Source organism: Centruroides vittatus, unplaced genomic scaffold, assembly GCF_030686945.1.
Source record: "Centruroides vittatus isolate TY-2023 unplaced genomic scaffold, ASM3068694v2 contig_150, whole genome shotgun sequence".
NCBI lineage: Eukaryota > Metazoa > Arthropoda > Arachnida > Scorpiones > Buthidae > Centruroides > Centruroides vittatus.
The window spans coordinates 1,636,701-1,659,417 of record NW_027120928.1 but is presented as its reverse complement, the minus strand read 5'-3'; the positions used below and the strand labels follow the sequence as shown (position 1 = coordinate 1,659,417).

Genomic DNA, 22,717 nt, shown 5'->3' with positions numbered 1-22,717 from the left:
ATGAATTGAAACTATGATGTATGCAAGTACTCAGCTTTTTCTTGCATATTTCAAGGGATTAAAAATTAGTTATCCAATTATTTTTGCCATGTATTTAAAAAGTGATATAGTAAATGTAAAAAATGGGCTTACAATAACCCTTTGGAAAGAAATTTGCACAAATTTTTTGCAAAATGTCTCTCCTTATATGAGCAAAAGATGATTTATAAATCAAATTTTATTTTTGCGTTGTTAAATAGTAATAACGTTTAAAAATCTCAATTTTATAGTACAAACATTTACAAGATATTCTTATTTATTCAATAATTTTATTTGGACAAAATTAAAATTTGAAAAAAGAATTACAGTTGTAATTCACATGTCTATTTATGTAGTAAAACATAAATGTACTACAGAGTTAAAATATTTTATATTTAATTGTTATTTTTGTTGTAATTTCTCCATTGAACGTGTATTATGTAAATTTTTTCAACATATCATTATTATGCTATCATTATTTTTGAAGCAAGTATCTTTTAAAACTGAATTTATGGGATTGTTATTTAGATCCATTCTACAAATGGGGATAGTTAGATAAATCATAATAGTTAGATTTCTTAATTGTTCTTAAAGATATGTTTAACATAGAGAGTATGAACATAAAGCAAATAAGTTAGTTTTGCCAAATTCTGATTTACATTTAAGTAGCAATTGAAAAATAAAAAGTTTTAAAAGTAGAAGTGTTATTATTATTTTAGATTTGTGTTATATTTGCATATGTAATAATTTTTTGGAAAATCAAATAGTAATGAAATGTAGAGTTTGTTATTTGTGATAAACAAAACAAAATATGAAAGTAATTAGTTTTGATGAATTTTATTATTTAGGTAATAATGGTCAAGAACCATATTCACAGACAGGTTCTAATCAAATGATGGAAAATTATCCATCTTCAGGTTTTGGTAGCCCTTATCCTGCTCAAAGTTCACATGGAGGACCAGGAATGATGGCTAATGCTGATTATCCATCAACAACAATTGGTCACCCATCTTATCCTGATAATTTACATCATGGAGGATCAGTAACAAATCATTTACCTAGTGACAATAGTATGGATCCATATAGTGATGAACTTCAGTCCAATCAGTATCAGAGACCTCCAGCTGATAGTTATGGTTATAATCAAGCTTCTGTACCTTATCCCAATAGTCAGTCTAGTATGAGTGGTGGAACATACGGATATACAGGATCCTCCCTTCCTCAGCACGAACAGTACGGGGACCAATATTCTTCCCACCCATCTAATATGATGTCTTCCTCCAATGGTAATTATGGGAGTAGAAATATGATACAAGATCCTTACGGACAACCTCCTGGCAGTTTTCCACCTAATCGTACTGTTGGACAGCATACCGGTTCATCACAATATCCTTATCAAGGACATTGTGAACAAGAAAGGTAAGCAATTACTATTTTAAAAATAGATATTCTTAAATATTGATTTAAGATATATTTAGTGTAATTTAATATAAAGTTTTGCTTTCTTTAAAATTAGTTATAATAAATTTGTAAAACGACTAGTTTTTCGTGCTTGAATTGTTATAAAATAAATTAGGAAGATAATTAATCGGTATTATATTTCCTTTTTTTTTTTTCATGCAACACTAATAAATATGTATAATCATAAAAGAAAAAATGGTGATATTTATTATATTTTGTTCTCCCTTATCTGTCTTAAAAATTAATACTCCCTTGAGCCAAATATTTCTTTCTACGTGATTTTGATTCGTTTTCTTTAAACCTAATATATAAATCACGTCTTCCATTGATTAGACATATAGTTTATATATTAGTGTAGTGTGATATAATTTTTTTTCTCCCAAAATGATCATTCAGCTTAATGTATGAATGGTATGGTCTTCTAATAGGGGAAAAAAGTGAAATCTACTCCGCACGCGGCGCTAGTATCGACGAGGTTGTAAACAGACTAAGCGATACGTTGTCGGTTCTAAAGTACGATTTGTTAATTCTTTAAACAAAAATCCAATAATTATTTTAAGACTGGGTAATGGCTGATGGAGGTTTTAACATTCAGGAATAACTAATTACTAAAGATGTTGTGGTAAATATACCCACTTTTATGAGAGGAAAAGCACAGCCGAGCAGCAGTTTGTCATCTCGAGACAGAAAAATATCTAGTAAAAGAATACATATTGAACGTATTATAGGAATGGCTCGTACTGTACATATAAAATTTTGAAGCAACACATGCATCCGACAGTAACCAAACTTGGCAGTGAAATTATATTTATATGTTTTATGTTATGCAATTTTAGACCATGCATTGTTGGCAGAGATTCTTAATTTGTTTCACTGTTAGTCTAGCTCTCTATTAATACCGTATATAAATTTTTTTCCATTCTAGACCCTAGCCTAATTTAAGTTTTCCATCTATAGTATTTTTAAATTTTTGTCTGTTTATAAATTCTAAGATTAAGAATGTATACTATCATACACAGGAAGGTCTTCATTGTGGAACTTCAATTCAAAGTAATATAGTGGTTTTAAAATTTGTACTATAGTTGAATAAATACTTGTAAGCTAATAAAAGAATTTTAATCTTTAAAACAAAATCTCTTTTTATTATTTAAAAAAATTCACACTATACACCATCTAGAAAAATTTTACATAAACTCAAATTGTAAAATAACAATTAGCTCAATTATTTTATAAACTTAATGTTTATAAAACATTTTTTTTAAAAAAGAACTGGCTTAATATGCTCATGGAAAAACATAATTAGTGTTTCAATCATGTCTGCAATGAATTTATTATCTCTTGGAATGATACAAACTTTGAAGTCACTTTTTGTGTAAATAAACAGATGAGCAACTTGTCTATTTGTCACTGCTAATCGTCCTTGGATTTGATGAAAATAATCATGATTCCGTTTTAAAGTAATTTTGTCATCAGTACATTCCAAATATGGTATCTTTAGCACATTCACAGGAAGTTTAAAACTGGAGTAAGGACATTTAACTTCTAATATTTTATCATCATCCACTAGCCCATCTGGACTTGCAGCTAAGAATGGGTATTTTGAATGAAGAAACATGCCACATTCTTTCACAGGAGTATTTACAAAAGAATATGTTTCAATTGCTTTTTTTTTTCATAAAGAGAAAGCTGTGAGAAATTGCCTTACTTTTTATTGGCCTACTTGACAGTAATGAGCCACACAATTTTAGTCTGTTTGTTAATTTTAATTTACAAACTTTTCCAAAGTTTGAAGATGTCAAATGCAACAAATGTTCCTTCTTCCAAACTGCACTTTTTCATTGTAATCTGGTCTCTTTTTCCAAATGTTTTATGTACTCCCTACTTGCTTCAGTTACATGTAAAGCACTTAAACACATTTCAGACATTGTGCTTTTGCAATCATGATCTGACTCTAAAGCCCTCGTGTTTGCTGGTTGCCTTAATTACAATATCGGTATTGCACAACCACTTTGCATGTTCATTGCCAAATTAATAACAAAGTTTGTATAATCAGGGATTGTACTACCAGATGGTCTGGGGTCAAATTTTATGTCTTCCAATCATTTTCTTTTCATTCCTTTCTTCTTAAATAAATGAAATGGAAGCTCACTAGCCTTAACTGGGGAACCTTTATGTTGGCAGGTAGGCTGATGGAATGTTTGTAGAACCTGTGTGCATGTTTTGTGACACTTATATGTGCCTGTTCTTCCATATTCTTCTATTGCCAATAGTGTTACACATACATGTTTGCAATACGCTTTAGGCCCTTTACCTGCTGTACATTCACATATTGCATTTTCTATAACCCCATCATCTGTAATTACTAAATCTGTGTAAATCTGTTCCCCTTGGTTAATTCAGATTTTACATTACCTTTAAAATATAAAAAATGTTTCTCTTTTGTTCCTCTTATTATCAATATTAATAAGAATTCATTAAAATACATCTGCACAGCAGACAGTGGCATTCTTTGATCTGACATCTGCATGTAGGCATCAATTGTCTCTATAGTCAAAACTGGTATTTGTAAACTTGGAGAGAGATCCTTATATTCAGATGAATCGGGAAGTTTGAATTCAGGAGAGCTATCACAGGATATAGAAAAATTATGAGTTTTCTGATTCCTCTCATATGCCAGTAACCTGAAAATTATTGTAAACAAGTTTAATAACTAGTTAAGATATGATCACCAATATTTTATTTAGTTTTTTCTGTCTCATTGACAGGAAAGGCAAAAATTATTATTATATATTATATTCTTACCTTAATATATTACATATAATATAAAAATAAACAGTATAAGGTAACTGAACAGTATTGACAAGCACCTAAATATGGCATATATATAGTGTATGCCAGATTTAGTAAAAGAAAATGGGCAAAAATTCACTTGTACAAAAAGTTTATTGGTGAAGAAATTAGTCTTATTGCATTAAATTATTGAAACAAGAAGACTTGTGACCAATAAAAAAGACTTTTTGATTATATTTATTTTAAATACTCCGAATATTGTTTTCTCTTGGTAAAAGATTAAGATATGTATCTCTTATATTGTCTTAGAACTTCATAGAAAGTAGTTTTGTTTGTGTTGATTGTTGTTCTAAATTACAGTGATAACCTATTGGTACAGTTAACATTTCAGATACTGGTATAAATTGGTTATAATATGTCAGGCTCAGTACATGACCATATTCCAAAGGAAAAAAAAAATTATTTTAATTAAAGTTTTGACCTTATGTATTGGTTAGACAAATGTGAAAGGAATCAATGAGAACTTTACTGATCTTTAAATGTTTTTATCGACGAAAAATGTGCATTTTGTGAAATCTTATCCTTAAAACTTTCATCTACTGGTAAGTTACCTTATCATGTAATAGTTATAAGGACTTGAAATTATAAATGTAATAATTAACGATAAAAATATAGATGTAGATTATTTTAACTTACCTTTCTATTAAATCGGCTTTTCTACCAGCTGACTTGGCATTGTACTTTTTTAATTCTTCCTTTAATTGTACTGTTGTTAACCTTCCTAAAAAATATTTTCGTTCTTCCATTATTATAAAGTAAGCTATCCTTCGAACGGAACATCTTGTTTACAACCGTATCGATATGTGCGACACCTATGTCACGTGATCACTTTTTTCCCCTATTGAAACAGCATAACTTTGAAATAAAATGTAAAATTTAATTTTTATTGTAAAATATAAAACCTAGTTACATTTGTAGAAAACATAAAAATAAGATGGTTTTTGCATTAGATTGATTAACAAAATGATTAATACTGCTTTTTTGACACACAGTTATCAATATCATTTGTTGGTTTCATTAAAAATAGTTTGATGAATAATTCAAGAGTAGGATTAGTAATTTGAAATTAAAGGTTTAGCTTCTCAAGAATTTCATGTTTTTTTACATTAGTTATTATTTTGGCTTTTTGTTTTAAATTTAATTAATTTTTTAATAGAAAAATTGTATTATTGAGCATAATTATTGCTATATAAAGAGAAAATCTTAAGAGAGAGCTCTGTTGCATTCTGAATTAATTTCTTATTAAGAACTTTCAAAACTTTCTGAGATTCCTTTTTCTTCCTTTTGGAAAAAATATTTTTAGATATTTTAAAAAAGGTTGCTTATTCATTTCCAGATTCATTTAATTGTTGAATAGTTCAATAGTTAAAATCTTTAAAAATTGGTATTACATATTGACATTTTCTAAGAATTGAGAATTGCTCATTCAAATGCTATTAATTCATCATACTACTGTCATTATTTTTGATTTTATAGCATGATGATAAATTATAATATCATTTTTTTTCATATAATGATATGGAAACCTGATTTAATGGAAAAATCAACAGCAAAAATGTTCATTTTATTCAAAATTATTAATAGCACTTTTTTTTTTGCTGTATGTAAGAATTTAAAATAACAAGACTTCATAATTTAATTTTTCATGTTGTTAGCAATGAATTTATCTATGAGAATTTCTTCCATTTATAAAAAATATCTATCTGCTTAAAATTGTTCTTAATAATTTTAGTTCAGCACATTGTTTTTTTCCTCATTATTTACATAATATTATAATATACTTTAATAATTTTCTATTACAATAGTTGTTAATTTTTATTTTTTTAAATTTTTTATTATGAATGGTTGATTAACAATGAATTAAGCTACAAAATTCATCTTACTACTGTTATATTTCATTCTTTATTTGAATTCCTGAATAATTTTTTATATAGATCAATTACAATATTTCATACTTTAAACAAACAGAAAATTTCAGAAACAAAGATTACCAGAGGATTGAATTTACCAAGTTGTTATATATTAAGATATGGAATTCAATCTTAATATTTATATATGTGTATAATTTTTAACAATTGTGTATGAAAGTTGTTGTCATTTATATTTTTATATTTAATTTTCTTTCTTAGGAAAATTAATAACAAAAGCTATATCTCTAACACCAATTTTAATGATAACAAATTACTTGCTTTATGTATTTTGCTCTATGTACTACTTTTTTACTAGTAGTATTTGTAGTATTTCATATGCTATTTGTTCTAGTTTAATTTGAAACTTTTTCATAAATTTAAATGTTTTTCATTATTAAATCTGAATAATTTAAATGTTTTAGTATTTTGTAAATAGTTCAGTTTGAAGAACTCGGAAGTTTTTTCTTCTGACTTATAACTTTCACAATATTACAAAAATTATAAGCTGCATGTGTTTTAATATGATGATAAGGTCTTAAGTTATTAAAAATGTTAATATAAATCAAATTGTATACAAATTCTTCAATCTTTGGAAACTTTTTACATTTTTTCAAGAGTGTAATATGTATAATAATATATAATTAGAACTTGAGATGCAAAATATTTCTAACATTTTGTTTTGCATTTCTGATTGTTTGTTGGGCTCTTTTGGAAAATAACATGTTTTTAAATTCTAACGATAGAAAATTATCATTTTGAAAAAGTTTTTATTGTATTTAAACTATAAGCAAAATTATCAACAACAACATACTTAACTTAAAAATATCTATTTTATATGGAAGATTGTTGTTTTTTTAAATTATTAAAAAATAAAAAATTCAAATGTTGTCATTTATTAAAAGTTAATAAAATCTTATGTTGAATTTTAAAATTTATGATGATTGTATTGTAGGTATGATCAAACTCAAGCCACTACTATTCAGCCTCCTTCACAAACAAGTGGAATGATTCCTTCTAATTCAGACCACACCAATTATCCACCTCAGCGTTATCCTGGTAGTCAAGCTATTCCTCCATCTAATAATGCTTATCAGAATAGAACCACAGGGCAATATCCCAATAATCAATCTACTTACACAATGTGCCAACAAGATACCTATCGAAATCCTGTGTTCCAACCAATTTTCAGGTAAGAATTAAATTTTGAGTCAAAATTTGATTGATTATTTTTTCCTTAAATGCTAAGTGCAGAAGAAGCAGTGATTTTATCATCATCATCATTGTCTTTTTTCATGATTATATGACATGGAATCAAAATTTAACACTGAAGAAAATTCAATAATCATTTTACCTATCTAACCACTGTTATCAGTTAATAAATGTTATAAATGTTTTTTAATCAAAGTAACAAAATAGTAAAAAATAATTTAAATTTTGGTATGACAAACAAGAAATTTGATTGTACTCTTTTTCACTAAAATCTTTTAGAAGTGTTAACTAAAATGAACATTTTGTTTAATGATTTTTAATAATTTTTATTTAAATAAACTGTTAGAAATGTTTTTGTTTTGTAAAATTTGTTTATCATAAATAATTTCTTCTGTATTTAGCAAATAATTAAGTACTGGGTGTTAGTAATTAAAGTACTCCTAGTCAACACTGCCTAGAGAGATATTTAGTAGTCCAAATGCAATTAATTTTAGTAGTGACACTCCAGACCCTGTGGAAGGCATTCCTGTTTAAAAAAAAATAAAAGATAGTACCAAAAATCACCACTATGACACCTTTCATTCTTTGCATCTTAATATGTATGATTTTTGTTGTTATTGTGGGAACACTAAAAAAATTGTGATTTATTAAGGACATATTGAAAATTTGGCAGTCTTGGAAGATAGTATCACACTACCTGTGAGGAGAATCCCAGATCACTCGTAGAATGGTTGGTCGTCGAAGACAGTTCGTTGCTTTCGGATTTTATGCCCGAACGGGGAACACGTCGAGCAGTATCCCCTGCATTATAAAACTCTCTGTATAGTATGAGTGCCTTGTGCAAATAAAATGTTTGTTATTTGCAGAACCAAAAGTGTCATAATGGTAGGTTTACTAATTTTTTAATGGCAGTCTTGCATGTCTTGACATGTTACCATACTAGATTTTGTTGCATTTGGACTGCTAAATATCTAGCAGTTTAGATACTCTTTAGATTGAGTAGGATTACTTTTATTATGATCATCTGATATAATTTGAAGTATTATACATAAAACTTTATTTTGTTTTAAACTTACAAGATTTATAGTGCTTTATCTTAAATTTATGGTTAAATAATGATTTTAGGATTATTGTCTATAGCTACAATTTACAATTACTTTAAATGTGATTAATTGTTGAAAATATCTTAAAAACTTCTTACTACTGTGAATTAGAATGTCGTGTTATCCTTTCTATGAAAATTGAAACTAATTGAAATAATTTGTTCATTAGAAATGTTTTAAATATTGCATAAAATTGCAGAATAAGGTTAAATAAATTACTTTTTCCTGTGATCCCACTTGAACATTAACAAATTTTTGCAGCTTTAATGTTGAATTTATACACAATATTTATTTAATGCTTTCTTTCAAACGTTTTGATTCAAAATCTAACTCACAGAAAATAATAAAAGTCAAATTAAATTAAAAATTACTTAATTTAGTCATTTTGTCACAAATTTGCTAAATTTTCGAGATAGTCGACCAGATTTCTTTTGGAAAATCTTATTTTTCTGCATAATTTCAGTTTTATTTAGTTTCGTTTACTCTATCAGTTTATATTTCTGGATAAAACAATAACATAAATATGTCAGTAGTTTTTGAGATGAAGGTACACATTTTTTATTATAGTTCATTTAATATAATTAAAAGTTTTTATATTACGTACATATAGAGTATAAAAACAGACAATAATAGGTTTATACCAATAAGAGTTTAGGCATTTTCATTTATCACATTTATAGAATATTTTTAAAAATGGTTTTTATAAGATTGAATGCCATCAGGATTAAATACGCAACATATTTTGTAAAAACAATAAAATAAGATATAAATGAGAACATATAGAAAAATTGTGAAAGCTAAAAGAATTGCAAATCATGTGATTTGATCATGATAGCAATCAATACTATCATGATACAATGATGTGATTCTCAGTTACCAAATAATTTGTAAACTCAGTTTTACATTTTATTAAGAATGTCTAATTTCATTAATAATAATAATAAGACACCATTATGCTATCTTGGGCTCGAAAGGCACTCCACGGCAGGCCTCCTTACGACCTAGCTCGGGATTTTGTCGATAAGAGTGCACCAAACTGCCGGTTAGCTCTGGGATGCCTCTTTGGGGAGACGGAAGGATTCTCGATTGCCATGCAGGATCGGGTCATAAATACTAAAAACTACAGAAAACACATACTCAACGATACAACACTCACAAATGGCACATCGTGCCAGAAACTATACAACACATCACTTCCGGTTGCAAGCTCTTGGCACAGACAGATTATTTACACAGACATAACCAAGTAGCAAATATAATACATCAAGAGCTTGCAAAGAAACACAAATTAGTAGACATCCACAAACCATACTACAAATACATTCCACAGACAGTATTGGAAAACAACATGCACAAAATGTACTATGACAGAGCCATAATCACAGATAAAACAATTTACCACAACAGACCAGACATCACACTCATTGACAAACACAATAAAATCGCATACATTATAGACATATCCATTTCAAACACTCACAATGTACAAAACACATGCACTGAAAAAGTCAGCAAGTACACAGAACTCTCTCAGAAAATAAGACATCTGTGGAGGATGGATAGGGTGCTTATTGTACCTGTCATTCTTTCCTGTACAGGTGTCATACCACACACACTACACGAAAGCCTGGGCACATTACAATTGAATAGAAACACATACATCACACTACAGAAGGCCACTTGAATACATGCCACATTGTTAGGAAATTTCCGAATACCGACCCCGACACACTTATTTTATTTTAGTTTTGGTTTTTGCACTTGGCCTCGACTTAACCTATTGCAACAGAATATACAAAGCACCTTCTCGTCGACGAGAATGTTGTCGCTATTATATCACTCCGTCAACTTTCATGTAGACTTAGCGTTAACGACTTTTTCAACCTAATGCATACAGTGTTCCGTCGTTCGTCAATAAATGAGTTTTAGAACGTACAGAACACCACACACGTGCGGTTGAAAAAACTATTAACATTAAATCCCCACGGAAACTACGAATATAATAGTAACCACGTTACCGTCAATGAGAAGACACCCATAGACTCCATTTTTGTAGGTTAAGTTGAGACCCTGTAGAGTGTCAGTAGGTTGATCACACTTGCTAAAGAAAACACAGCAACTGCAACTTTCCTAGGTATATACATTAGTTTTTTGACACAAAATATCAAATCTAACAAAACATGTTACTAGCATAATCAATGTTGTTACTGTTAGTCAGTGCTAACTTTGCAATACATTGCAATTTCCTACAAAAATTGCATTCAGTTTTCATTCTTTATTAGGAACCTTTTTAAAAAAATTTTAAAGATTTTTAAATGGGAATAATGTTTATGAAAAAGAGTTTACCAAACTTTAAGAATTGGTTATCCCATTTAGGAACTGAAAATCTAAAAAAAAAAAAAAAAAGTTCACTCCTAAAACAAATTAAAATAATTAGTTTCCTTTAATTTTTTATGAAAAACTGAGTACTGTATTTCTATAAATAATCGAAACTCGCATAATTCATATGCTGTTTTCTACGATTTTAAAGTACTGTAAAGTACTTTAATTATCTTATGGTTTATGAATTTGGATATTTTGGTAACAAATTAGGGTGTACTATAGATTACCACCTATGGAATTTTAGGACTTTGATTATATATTTGAACTCATGGGACCGAGACAAGTTCAACAGTACCCTGTTTTTGGACCGGAGACGAAAAATAAAAAAGTTATCATACTTTTTAATGCTCTCACGAAGACGGCACCATAGTTGCTAGTATGCCATCTTGCGGTAAAGTCTGCAAACCATGACGTCGGACTACGGTCATCTCCAGTAGGGTTAACACGCGATACGAGAGCGGAGAGAGCGACGCGACTTCTGATCATCGCGCGATCGCCATTTTGGTTAATGTTACTTGTGGCAGCGAACGTGGCGGCCGTTCCCACTGTTCACGCTCCCGACTGACCTCTCGGAGGGGAGCCGCCAGCAGGCCACCACGTGCTAAACGTCACTAGTTATTGATTCACGGTAGTTCTTGAACAAAATAAAAAAAGGGGGGAAACGTCTACTGAAGGCAATTTTAATGGCAAGCGATGCGACTCCCTGTCATCGCGCGATCGCTGAAAAAAAGTATGATAACTTTATTATTTTTCGTCTCCGGTCCAAGAGTAGGGTATCGTTGAACTCGTCTCGGTCTCCTGAGTTCAGATATATACTCAAAGACCCGAAATCCATAGGTGGTAATCTATAGTATCCCCAAAAATTACTATTGATGAAAATACAGTACAGTAGATATCCTTTTTACGACTCCACTTTTACCGATATAAATTTTCTATAGCGAATTTATGCAATAAGTGAATTGTTGCTAAATGATGAAATGTTTAGTAGTACTGCGTATTTCGTTCAAAATCCAAATGACACACTGAAATTTAAGCTTAGGAATTACATTTTTTTCATCGTCTTCCAGGAATTTTTATAAGAGGTCTTTCTTGTAAAAATTTCTAAGGAAATTAACATACAAATTATTAACCCGAAAATCAGTTAACCTATATATATATATATATATATATATATATAGAGAGAGAGAGATTGTTCTATAACGGTTAAAATCGGTTTGAAACAGTTACAGAATCATGAACAACAGTTCAAACCAGTGTTGCCGTTCCTAGTACATTTGTACTTTTCGGGTACATTTTGCTTTTTCGAGTAAATTGAAAGTACACTTAGTTTTTTATACATTTTGAGTACATTATAATATTTCAGTACCATTTATGGTACAAAATAATATTTCATGCCTTAATTAACAAGAAAATGAGAAAAAATTAGTTCAATGAAGTCTCACTAGTGTCACTACTTATTAATTTGAATCATCCAATCACAACATGCACATGGCGTATGTCGGTGGACGTTAAAAACGTAGATAGTTTCACGTGCAAATGTCTTGACTCGGTGGTCCTCTTTCACACGTGTGTCACACGTTTCAGTCGTCTGCACATTCTCATCAGGACCTCGACAAAATTTTTCACGCCACGTGGTCCAAACAATTCAAATCCGTCAAACAAAAATAATGGACAGGTAAGAAAATCAACGATTTTAAACTTTTGTCGTCTATAATATCAAAATATCGGTTAAGTCAGAGTCGAATTATTACAGAAAATAGTTTTGAAATTGTACGAGTATAAATAATATAAATACTTTTATATTATTTTCTACCACTTATTATGCGAGTTCCTGATTTTTTTATCTTTAGCCTTGGCTTCTAGTGTGGCTTTGTATGGGAATCTAGTTATTTCTTCTGCTAGTTGTTAGCTGCGGCCAAATCAAACCATAGCAAAACACGATCGGGAACAAGATCGGCAACACTGCTGAAGATGCCCCATTAGTCACGATTTAGAAACATTAAGTGGAACCCTGAGAATAGAGTATTAAGCCATGATCTGGTCACGTGAATAAGTTAATGTTTTATCCTTCTAACAGGAAAAATAACTTTCGTTATTATGGAATTATAACAAAACATGCTAATTCTATATAAATGGAAGCAAAATATTATATGAAATTGAACGAAACAGACAACTTATTTGATATTTCAACTACGCTTGTCGGAGAACAACACAGACACCACACTAAACAAGCCGTCATTAAAACTCATCTGTTTAGCCTCTAAAGAGAATCTGCTTTTATTTTGTTTAAAAGAAAATTTAATTGACGAACTTGCCCCGTATGCCGAAGTTGCCCCGATCTCCCCTATATATATTGGCACGTAATCAAAGTATTTATGAATATGAATTTGAAATAAGCACAAAAACTTAGTATGATGGTATATTAATATCAAAAGCAACCAACCATAGAAATAGTACTGTACATTTTTGGAAGGAGATTCAGTACGTTTTGAAATTTCATTGCGGCAACACTGGTTCAAACCGATTGACGAACTTTTGAATCGCCCTGGGATATAATCGAGTTCGTTTATGTTTGTGAAAAATGTGTGTACATATAATCGTGTCGGAATTGATTTTTAATTTCTAAATCCTATTTATTATGATTTTATTCGTTTTACATAACCAGAAGGATGGTTGTGGCTAAAATAAACTGTCCGAATATAATGTTTATTCGACTATATTTTGAATAGGTCTCCATTTTGACTCGGTGGCGAATTTTTCGATGAGATTCCAACTGTGAATGAGGTAGGGACGGGTGAAAATTGACGACCGTCCCGAATGACCAACAGAACCACTGTCCTAAAACGCGATCCATCTCGAGATATTAAATAACAGAGTTTTAATCACGTCACTTCCGGTTAGGCAAGTATTAGTGCCGATTGTCGGAGATCTGGTTCCGCTGCTGGAACTGATCCGAGTGCGAAACGGTTTCTGGGAACAATCACGTAGACGGTTCTGTCGGAATTGCTTAGTCTGTTGGACTAGACCGCCCCCGGTCGGTTTTATATATGTTTGTCTCTCCATTCTTTGTTTTTCGGTCGATCTGCTCCTAATTATTCTTGTTTAACTGGGAATCTGAGGAAAATGTAGACTATCACTAAACCTGGACTGCTTACCCCTCTCGATTTCGTTTCCCTTATTAACTTCTGAACCCTTTGTCCGATCCGAACGGGTGGAAAAATCCCCAGGAATTTTTGGGAGTGGTCCGTTCGGATACGTCGGGCCATCGTGGGCCTGGCCATACCCATAATGGGCCGGTTAAAAAAACCGTCTTAGTGCCCACAGGGCGGAAACAGTTTTAAAAAAGTACAGATGAAGAACGTGTTAGTAGTTCAGAGTCCGAAACAGTTCTTTTGGAACGGTTCCGACTGGAACTACTCACCTCTGGTTTGCAGTACGTTTTAAAGTATTTTAATACTGGGGGGCATCGCCACCCTCTCACCTTCCAAATAAAAGATGGCTACATCAATATTCACGTTTGTTTCAGCTACACGAAAAATTAATAATTTAATATCTCTTATTTTTTTGCGACATTTTAAGCCGTGTTTTGATTGAATCGATATGAATTAAATTTTACGAAATAAAATTTTTATTTTTCGTATTGATATAAAGAATTAAAAGGACTGAATTAAAATAAAAACTTCGAATATATGCCATAATTTCAATTTGTCGATTTATTCGAATTTGAAAATTCTCGAAAATCGCCCTCTAATTAAAGATGGCCGAATTCCTCCGTGAAGAAGGGGGCGCTTTGATTCGGAATTTGACGGTAAAATAAAGATATATTTATTTTAATTATTAATTTTTCGTGTAGTTGAAAGAAACGTGAATATTGATGTAGCCATCTTTTATTTGGGAGCATCATCATTTTCGTAAAATAATCATTTACAATTCAAAATGAATTCCTTTCAGTAATTATATTCTATGTTTTTCGTAGTTGCCAACCATCAGTCTTTTGTATGCTCTGTCGGTGTACGGGCTGTTTTTCCTTTTTGTCGGCGTTTTTAACGCGCCACTATGTCGCATAAAAAATTAAAAGTAAAATTAATGTAATCAAATATAACAATATTAGTTGTTAAATGTGAAAGTCGACATTTGCCCGAGTAAAATGAAACAATAATATTGTCATTTTACCCAATTACAACCAAGAAAAAAAGCAGCAGAGTAATAAAACAATTAGCACCTGGTTGACATTTGCAGTGGGAAGTGGTCACAGAGTGCTAAAAATCTCCCTATTCAAGTAAATAACTTTCCCTCACTTCTGCTTGAGAAAGAACAGGTGTTCTCTCCAACAAACAAACCCAATGTCAATTGATGAAACATGAGATAATTTATAGCAAGTTGAAATTTAATATGTTTATTTCTTTGCATTTGCAATTAAATTACATAATAAATGTAAATGATATATGTTTGTTGATTTGGGAGGTTTTTTTTTTTAAATTCTCCGTCCTGTGGATACTAAGAGGGCCGCTTTTAGTTGGCCCGTTACGGTTTCAAACGGGGGCGGGGTTCGACGCGTCCGGACGGGCCGTTCCCCGAAAAATTTACGGGGATTTTTCGACCCGTCCGGATTCGATCCCTGGTCCCCGGCCCGGTGGGCTGCCGCCTCGACCGTTTGGCCGTCCGGCCGCTTCGATCCGAGAGTATTTTACGTGGTCGGAAAGCAAACGAAATGCAAAAATTTGGAATACAATTGCAGTTTTAGATGCACTCTCTGTAATTTTGCAATTTTTAATTAAATTTATTGGGTATGTTACACCCGATGCTACGTGCAGACTTAGAGAGAATTTGATATTATCGTGTAAACGCTTTGTTTAACGAGTCGAATGCCAATATGTGCGCCGAAGACATTGTATGTGTTTTATTATTGCGACCGAAGCGAACCGTCGGGTCGTTCTCAGTTTCCTTTGATTGGGAAAGAACAAAGATAGATATTTCTACGTATGAATTTTAGCTCAAATGCGATCGTTTTAAATGACGGATAACATAGAATTTATCTTTGAGTCTGGCAACTCTAGTGCTGCCGCGTTAGAGGTTAAATTAATTATGGCCGATTCGTCGGCGGAAGGAAACGAGTTACTTTTACAGTTAGGCCATACCAAATTGTTGAGTGGCACTATAGTTTCCCTGTCCAAAAAGAAGAAACGTCCGATTCGTTGCTTAAGAATATACGGGCCGTATGGTACGAACTTTCTCGAGAAAAGAACTCGCTAATTCTTTGAGATTTGTGGGATTTTACAGATTACAAATCTTTGTAAAATAGTAAGGCCAATGATGGTTTTACTACACAGCATTGCAGGGCCTCTCTGCATTGCTGTGTGGCAAATAGAAAAGATATTCGGTATGGTAAGAAAAAGACAGAGAGATAGGAAATAAATAACCAGAAAAATTCTTGTCCTTAATAGTTGCAGTGAAAGTCAATAAACTGACTGATAGCAATTATCACGAATACATTGTACCATAACAAAAGAAATTATTAACAAAAAAAAAACATAGCACAAAATCATATAACGGGAGGCACTCGTCATGCAGATTCGTGACATGTCGAGATGGAACGTGTTGTTAATCTAGGTGTTGATTCGATATGTCCCGTAAAATATTTGACGGTTTTTAAATTGTGATATTAAAGATTATAAAGTTATTGCTGTACTCTCGACAGTGTTTACGACAATAGCTTTATAAGATATCGTATTCAGAGATAATATTAAATTTTGTTTATTTAAAGGTATTTAATATAAACATTAATCAGTATCAATGTCAATGTTAACAAAGAATTTTTTTCGTTTTCGTCGGACGAATAAAATATTTTTTAAAACAATTAAAAGACAAAGAATTTTTTTCACTTTTTATTCTGTCAGCATTTTTCTACCAACATCCCAGCTGTTCCCCATTCTAAAGGTTGGCAAGTATAGCTGTTTTACTTTCCCATGATTATGTAATAGAGGAAAAGTATGACAGTAAAAAAAAATGACCCATTGGAAATTTTTACATTTTTGGACACCAAGAAGAAATTATTAACCAAAAAAAAAACATAGCACAAAATCATATAACGGGAGGCACTCGTCAAGCAAAAGAAGTTGGGGGATTTTTTGTATGTATGTTAATGTATGTGGGGGGCATGATTTTGTTCACCTAATTTGAAGCTATAGAAAATAATAAAAGTTAACTCACGCCAAAGTTGCATATACTTCTGATAATTAGCACTGAGTTCAGCGTTAACGTAGATTCTTCTTTTTATTGCAAGCACTTTCGACGAAAAATTACGATCGTCGTCTTCAGGCGAATGTGGAAAGAACAAATTTGAAAGAGGCACGTGCCGAACGTTCCAAACCGAATAACGGAAGATTTTCGTTGGCGAGTTTTTAAAAAATATAATGTATTCTTTTAGCGTTCGGTAACTTCGCCGGTTCGAAGGAGATTTTAGATCGGCACGAATTGACGGTGCATGCGCTGAAAAGCACACACGCTACGTGTGCGCTTGTCGGCGTGTTTGAGTGTTTATGCGCTTGTAAAGAGTGACCCAAATTTCGGGCAAGTCCAGGGTGGGGACGTTGCATGCCTCTGCTGTTATTGTGAGGATCGCTTCCCAGATGAATATTATTTTTCTATTGTTGGAGCTTTTTAGGAGCGCTGTTTCTGACCAAAGCGGAGTGTAACCCTGTTGTAGAACTTTTCTGGTCAGCTCTGTTGTTTGCCTTCCTTTATTTATATCATCCTGGTGTTCCGCGATACGGCAGGCGATCATTCTTGTTGTTGCCCCTATATATTTCTCTATTTCTCCTGTTGTTGGATTTTTTAGTGGCACCGCGTAGACCCCCGATTTTTCTAATGCGCTGATTTTGTCTCGGTCGTTGCATATGGTTCTGCGTAGGCTGGGTAGAGGGGTCAAGGGGAGCACGAAGCCGTACCGCCGGAATATACGGCTAATGAGTATGGACTGTGCTCCTAGATATGGTAATGTTGACGGTACTATTGCCATTTCTTTTTTGTTGTGTAGCGTGGTGAACGGGTGGATGGAATCGTTCACTCTACGCAGTACATGCGTAAATTTGGCGCCTGTGAATCCAGCGTGTAATACTGCCATTCGTATGATTTCCAATTCATCGTTTATTAGGTCCTGCGATGAGGGAAGCAGTATCGCCCTTCTGATGAGAGCTGCTATGGCGGCATTGATATACCGCGATGGTTGGAAGGCGTCAGCTGGAGTGATGTGGGGAATCATGTCGGACTTGTGGTATACCGCAAACCGTGGTCCTTCCGGCGATTTCTGTATCTGCATATCCAGTATGATATAAATAAAGGAAGGCAAACAACAGAGCTGACCAGAAAAGTTCTACAACAGGGTTACACTCCGCTTTGGTCAGAAACAGCGCTCCTAAAAAGCTCCAACAATAGAAAAATAATATTCATCTGGGAAGCGATCCTCACAATAACAGCAGAGGCATGCAACGTCCCCACCCTGGACTTGCCCGAAATTTGGGTCACTCTTTACAAGCGCATAAACACTCAAACACGCCGACAAGCGCACACGTAGCGTGTGTGCTTTTCAGCGCATGCACCGTCAATTCGTGCCGATCTAAAATCTCCTTCGAACCGGCGAAGTTACCGAACGCTAAAAGAATACATTATATTTTTTAAAAACTCGCCAACGAAAATCTTCCGTTATTCGGTTTGGAACGTTCGGCACGTGCCTCTTTCAAATTTGTTCTTTCCACATTCGCCTGAAGACGACGATCGTAATTTTTCGTCGAAAGTGCTTGCAATAAAAAGAAGAATCTACGTTAACGCTGAACTCAGTGCTAATTATCAGAAGTATATGAATTTGAAGCTTAATAACTTCTGTGCTTTTTGTTGAAAATTTCTCAAATTTCATGGGGATGTTTGTGTATTAGGAGGAAATGTTTTTAGAAATTTTCAGGAAAATCAGACTGTTGGTTTGGGAGATATGGTCCCACCCTCTTAACATTTCCCAAACCAATCTGAAGATTTATAAATGTAATGGTAGCAGCAGTTATTAGGGATGAAAACAAATAAAGAATACTGGGAAAGTTTAGCTATAAAGTTGCCAGCTTTTATTAAATTTAATATATTACAATCAATAATTATTGAAAAGAGTCAATTTTTATTTGTTCTAATTTCTGTTAAGTGTTACCATCATAAATTAATTTACAAATGTTTAAATGCTTAACAGATAAAAATATTTAATCATCAATTAGAAATTTTTCTTGATCAAAAGCATTGGTGAAAATTAAAATATTGATTAAATTTTTTTCTGTTCTTTCCTTATTGAATTTTAAGGAAGCTGTAAGATATAAATATCATGTTTAGGTTTTTAATTTTTTCTCATGGTAGATATAAACAGCTGAAAATATTATAGTAATTAAAGTTTTTGCTGCAATTTATAGGTTTTTTTTTTTTTTTTGTGTGTGTGTGTGTGTGTGTGTGGTTTAATATTTTAAAAATCTTCAGATGTTTCTGTGACACTGTATTCAATCAAAAAAGAAATCATGATGCAAATAAGATTGGTTAGAGTGATAAACTAGTAAAGTGAATGTTTTACAAGAATTTTTAAAAGGATGGCAAATTTTACTCATTTGGTTAGCAAAACTTATTTTCGCTTTAGATTTCAGTTATTTATGTGCCAACCCTAATAAATATAGAGAGAACATCATTACTGGTGTAAAGTCTTACACAAGTTTGTTGAAATTACTCTGAATCTATATCAGTGCCACATCTTATCAGAAAAGGCAGAGTTCTTCCCTTAGAATACAATAATAAAAATTAAAGGTCATGGTGATATCAATAAACATCATACCAAATATTTCAATGTTAGATAACAAATATCAAACTTTAATTCTTTACAATTTTGTCTGTCTGTAGCAAAAAAGATCCACTTATTGAGTAGTATAACATTTTTCTTGCATTGTATATGACATAATTTTGGAAAGCATTTCAATGTTTTGGCACTTATAAAAATTCCCCAAATAAATTTTCCAAGTGAATCTGTAAAACTTTCATAGTGTAATGTTTGAAAACTTCATAACTCTTGTATTATAAGTGTCAGATGTTTACCTAAAATATACTAAGTTTTTTTAAAATCATATCGTCTTGCTTAATGCGGTTTTGGTTAAGGTGGGATTTGATTAACACACGAAATTAATTGTGGCAATCCCTTTATATATGTGGCAGAAGTTTACTTTACCAACTGTAGTTAACATAGATATTGTATTTTGATTAATACAATTTTCATATGCACGGTAGGATCGAGGGATTAATTAACCACATTAATCAAGAGATACCTATATTTATAATTAAATACTCATACTTTTTAGACATAGATATGAATATTTATTATTAACAAATAGTTCTATTTATTTGAATTAAAAAATATATAATAAGGTAAGTTTTTAAAAAATAACTATAAAAATTTGAGAAAGTGAAGTTTTATAAGGTAAGATGTTTTATTATTTATGCCTGAGATGCATGCATGAAATCACAGTAAGCATTTATGATTCCACTGTTGAATTTGTAATATTTTAAAAAGTAACTTTTATTAATAGTATTAATTAACAAAAATAATTTTGATAAATTATTTATTGGGAGTATCTTAAAAATTTTTGATTGTTTTTAGGCAGGATTTAGAAATCTAAAATTAACTTTAAAATAATTCAAGATTTTTATCCTTGAAAGATTAGTACAAGACTAATATGTTAGAAATCTTATTTCAATAAATTTGTTATGATGATATAATATTAAAAGTCAAATAATTTATTTTATTTGAATTATAATTACAAATTTATTATTAACATTAAAGACACAAATATTAAGTTCAGGGCCACCGTGATGCAGTTTCTTTTGGACTTTTTGAGTTAGTACAATAAATAACCAAAAAGTTTTTTTTTTCATTTTAGCAAGTCAGTTATGCAAAGATTATATTTTTTTTTTATTGTATAAAATAATACACAATGTAGAAAATCTGTCATGTTAATGTTATAAAAATTAACTAGGACATATTTGTAGAAAAAGCTAAGTGATTAAATTGATGTACTGTGTTGATATCAGAAGATATAAAACAGAAGACTTTCTACAACATAGCATGTAATCAATGATTTCGATGAAAAACTGTGAAACTGAAAATTTTGTTACTTTAAAACATTTCTCAAAGAGAATTCGTGGTAACTATATTTGAAATCTTTATAAAGTATTTGAAGAAGCTATATATGAAAATATTAATAATGTAATTAAAATGTAAATGAATTTTTATTAAAAATATAATTACAGAATACCATTTTTTTAATACATATTCAAATATTCTTTAAAAGTTGAAAGAAATTTATTCAAAAATTTTTAAATAACAAATTTTTAATTATCATAGTAATATTAGTTTTTTATAATTACAACACAAGAAATAGATCAAGTAAAGGATGTCATTATATATGGATCTTTTTATATATATTTTAATAATGGTAATTGAAATTTTACAGAGAAACCATTCATTTTATTGGAATGATATTTGTTCGATATGCACTTTTTCTTAAAAAAAAATTAATAGGGGGATACAAACAAAATAATCAGTTTTTCTTAATTAAGTTTCTTTATTTTGCCTAATAACATTAAATAAATCAAAATATTTATTGGATTCCAATAAAATATTTTTGTTATATTAATACTGTTAATAAATTATTTTATTCACTAAAAATATTACAAACTGACTGAAAATATTCAAAACTCTTTAAAATAATGCACTTGCATAAGTTAAATAATCACTCTGAATAGGAGCATGTACTCTGTTTTCAAAGCAAATGTAAAAAGTTGTATCTGATGCATGTAGTGTGAAGTTGTTATTTTTTTTATAGTATAATTTTATTTTTGTTTCTAAAAATCTGCATGTTAAACAAAATCCTGTTGAAATTGTATGTATAATTGATATCTATAGAATCAGACGGTTTGTCTCCAGAGTGTTTTAGCACAAAGGCTGTTTCCAAAGATGTCACAGAATATTCAAGTAAGTAATAGTTTATATTTCATAAATTCAAATAAAATTAAATATAAGATTGTGGAATTTGAATTATATTTAAAAATTTCCCAAATAATCTGTCGAGTAAATACGGACATTTTTTGTAGAATGAATATGTAGATATTATTAATGCTACAAAATTTCAATTGTTACAAGTGTACCAAATACTTTTAATTTTACTTGAAAGTTATATTCATAAGAAAGTTATTTAAATTTATTAATCATATTTAAAGATAACTGTTTAAAATAGCAACTTTTTATTGATGATTTATATGTATTTTTAATATGTTTTTGATTTCATCTTCAAAACATCTTTACATTATATATTTCATATCACTATATTATACAACATAAGATGAAAATGTATTTACTTTAAAGAATTAATATATACAGTGCTTAAAACAATAATGTCATTACATCTGATGCATATATAGGAATATTTTAGAATAATAATTCATCAAATGGAAAATAGCATTTTAATTGGAAGAAGGTATATTCAAAGAGAAAAAAGAATTATGTGTTAAGATCAGTGCCGGATTAAGCCTCTAGCGGGCCCTAGACAAAATTTAAATTGGGGCCCCATTTAAATAAGTTGCTTCTAAACAAATCTTATATAATGTGACATTAGCGTAGCTAGCATGGGTGACACCCGGTGCGGATATCGTGGTGTCACCCCAAGTCACACCGTAGTGTCACCCTTTTTAACTCTTTTATAAAACACTATTGAA

The 22,717-nt window shown here is 30.9% G+C and overlaps 1 protein-coding gene across 1 annotated transcript in view; it reads left to right on the top strand.

Annotated features, from left to right (window-relative positions):
- The window catches only part of LOC136968654 (trithorax group protein osa-like), a 244,373-nt gene that overhangs the window by 209,128 nt on the left and 12,528 nt on the right, over nt 1-22,717 (top strand). The window contains exons 12-15 of the mRNA XM_067262654.1: nt 867-1,437; nt 7,192-7,428; nt 18,087-18,177; nt 21,909-21,977. Coding sequence (XP_067118755.1) covers nt 867-1,437; nt 7,192-7,428; nt 18,087-18,177; nt 21,909-21,977 — 968 coding nt within the window. The remainder of the gene's footprint in view (nt 1-866; nt 1,438-7,191; nt 7,429-18,086; nt 18,178-21,908; nt 21,978-22,717) is intronic.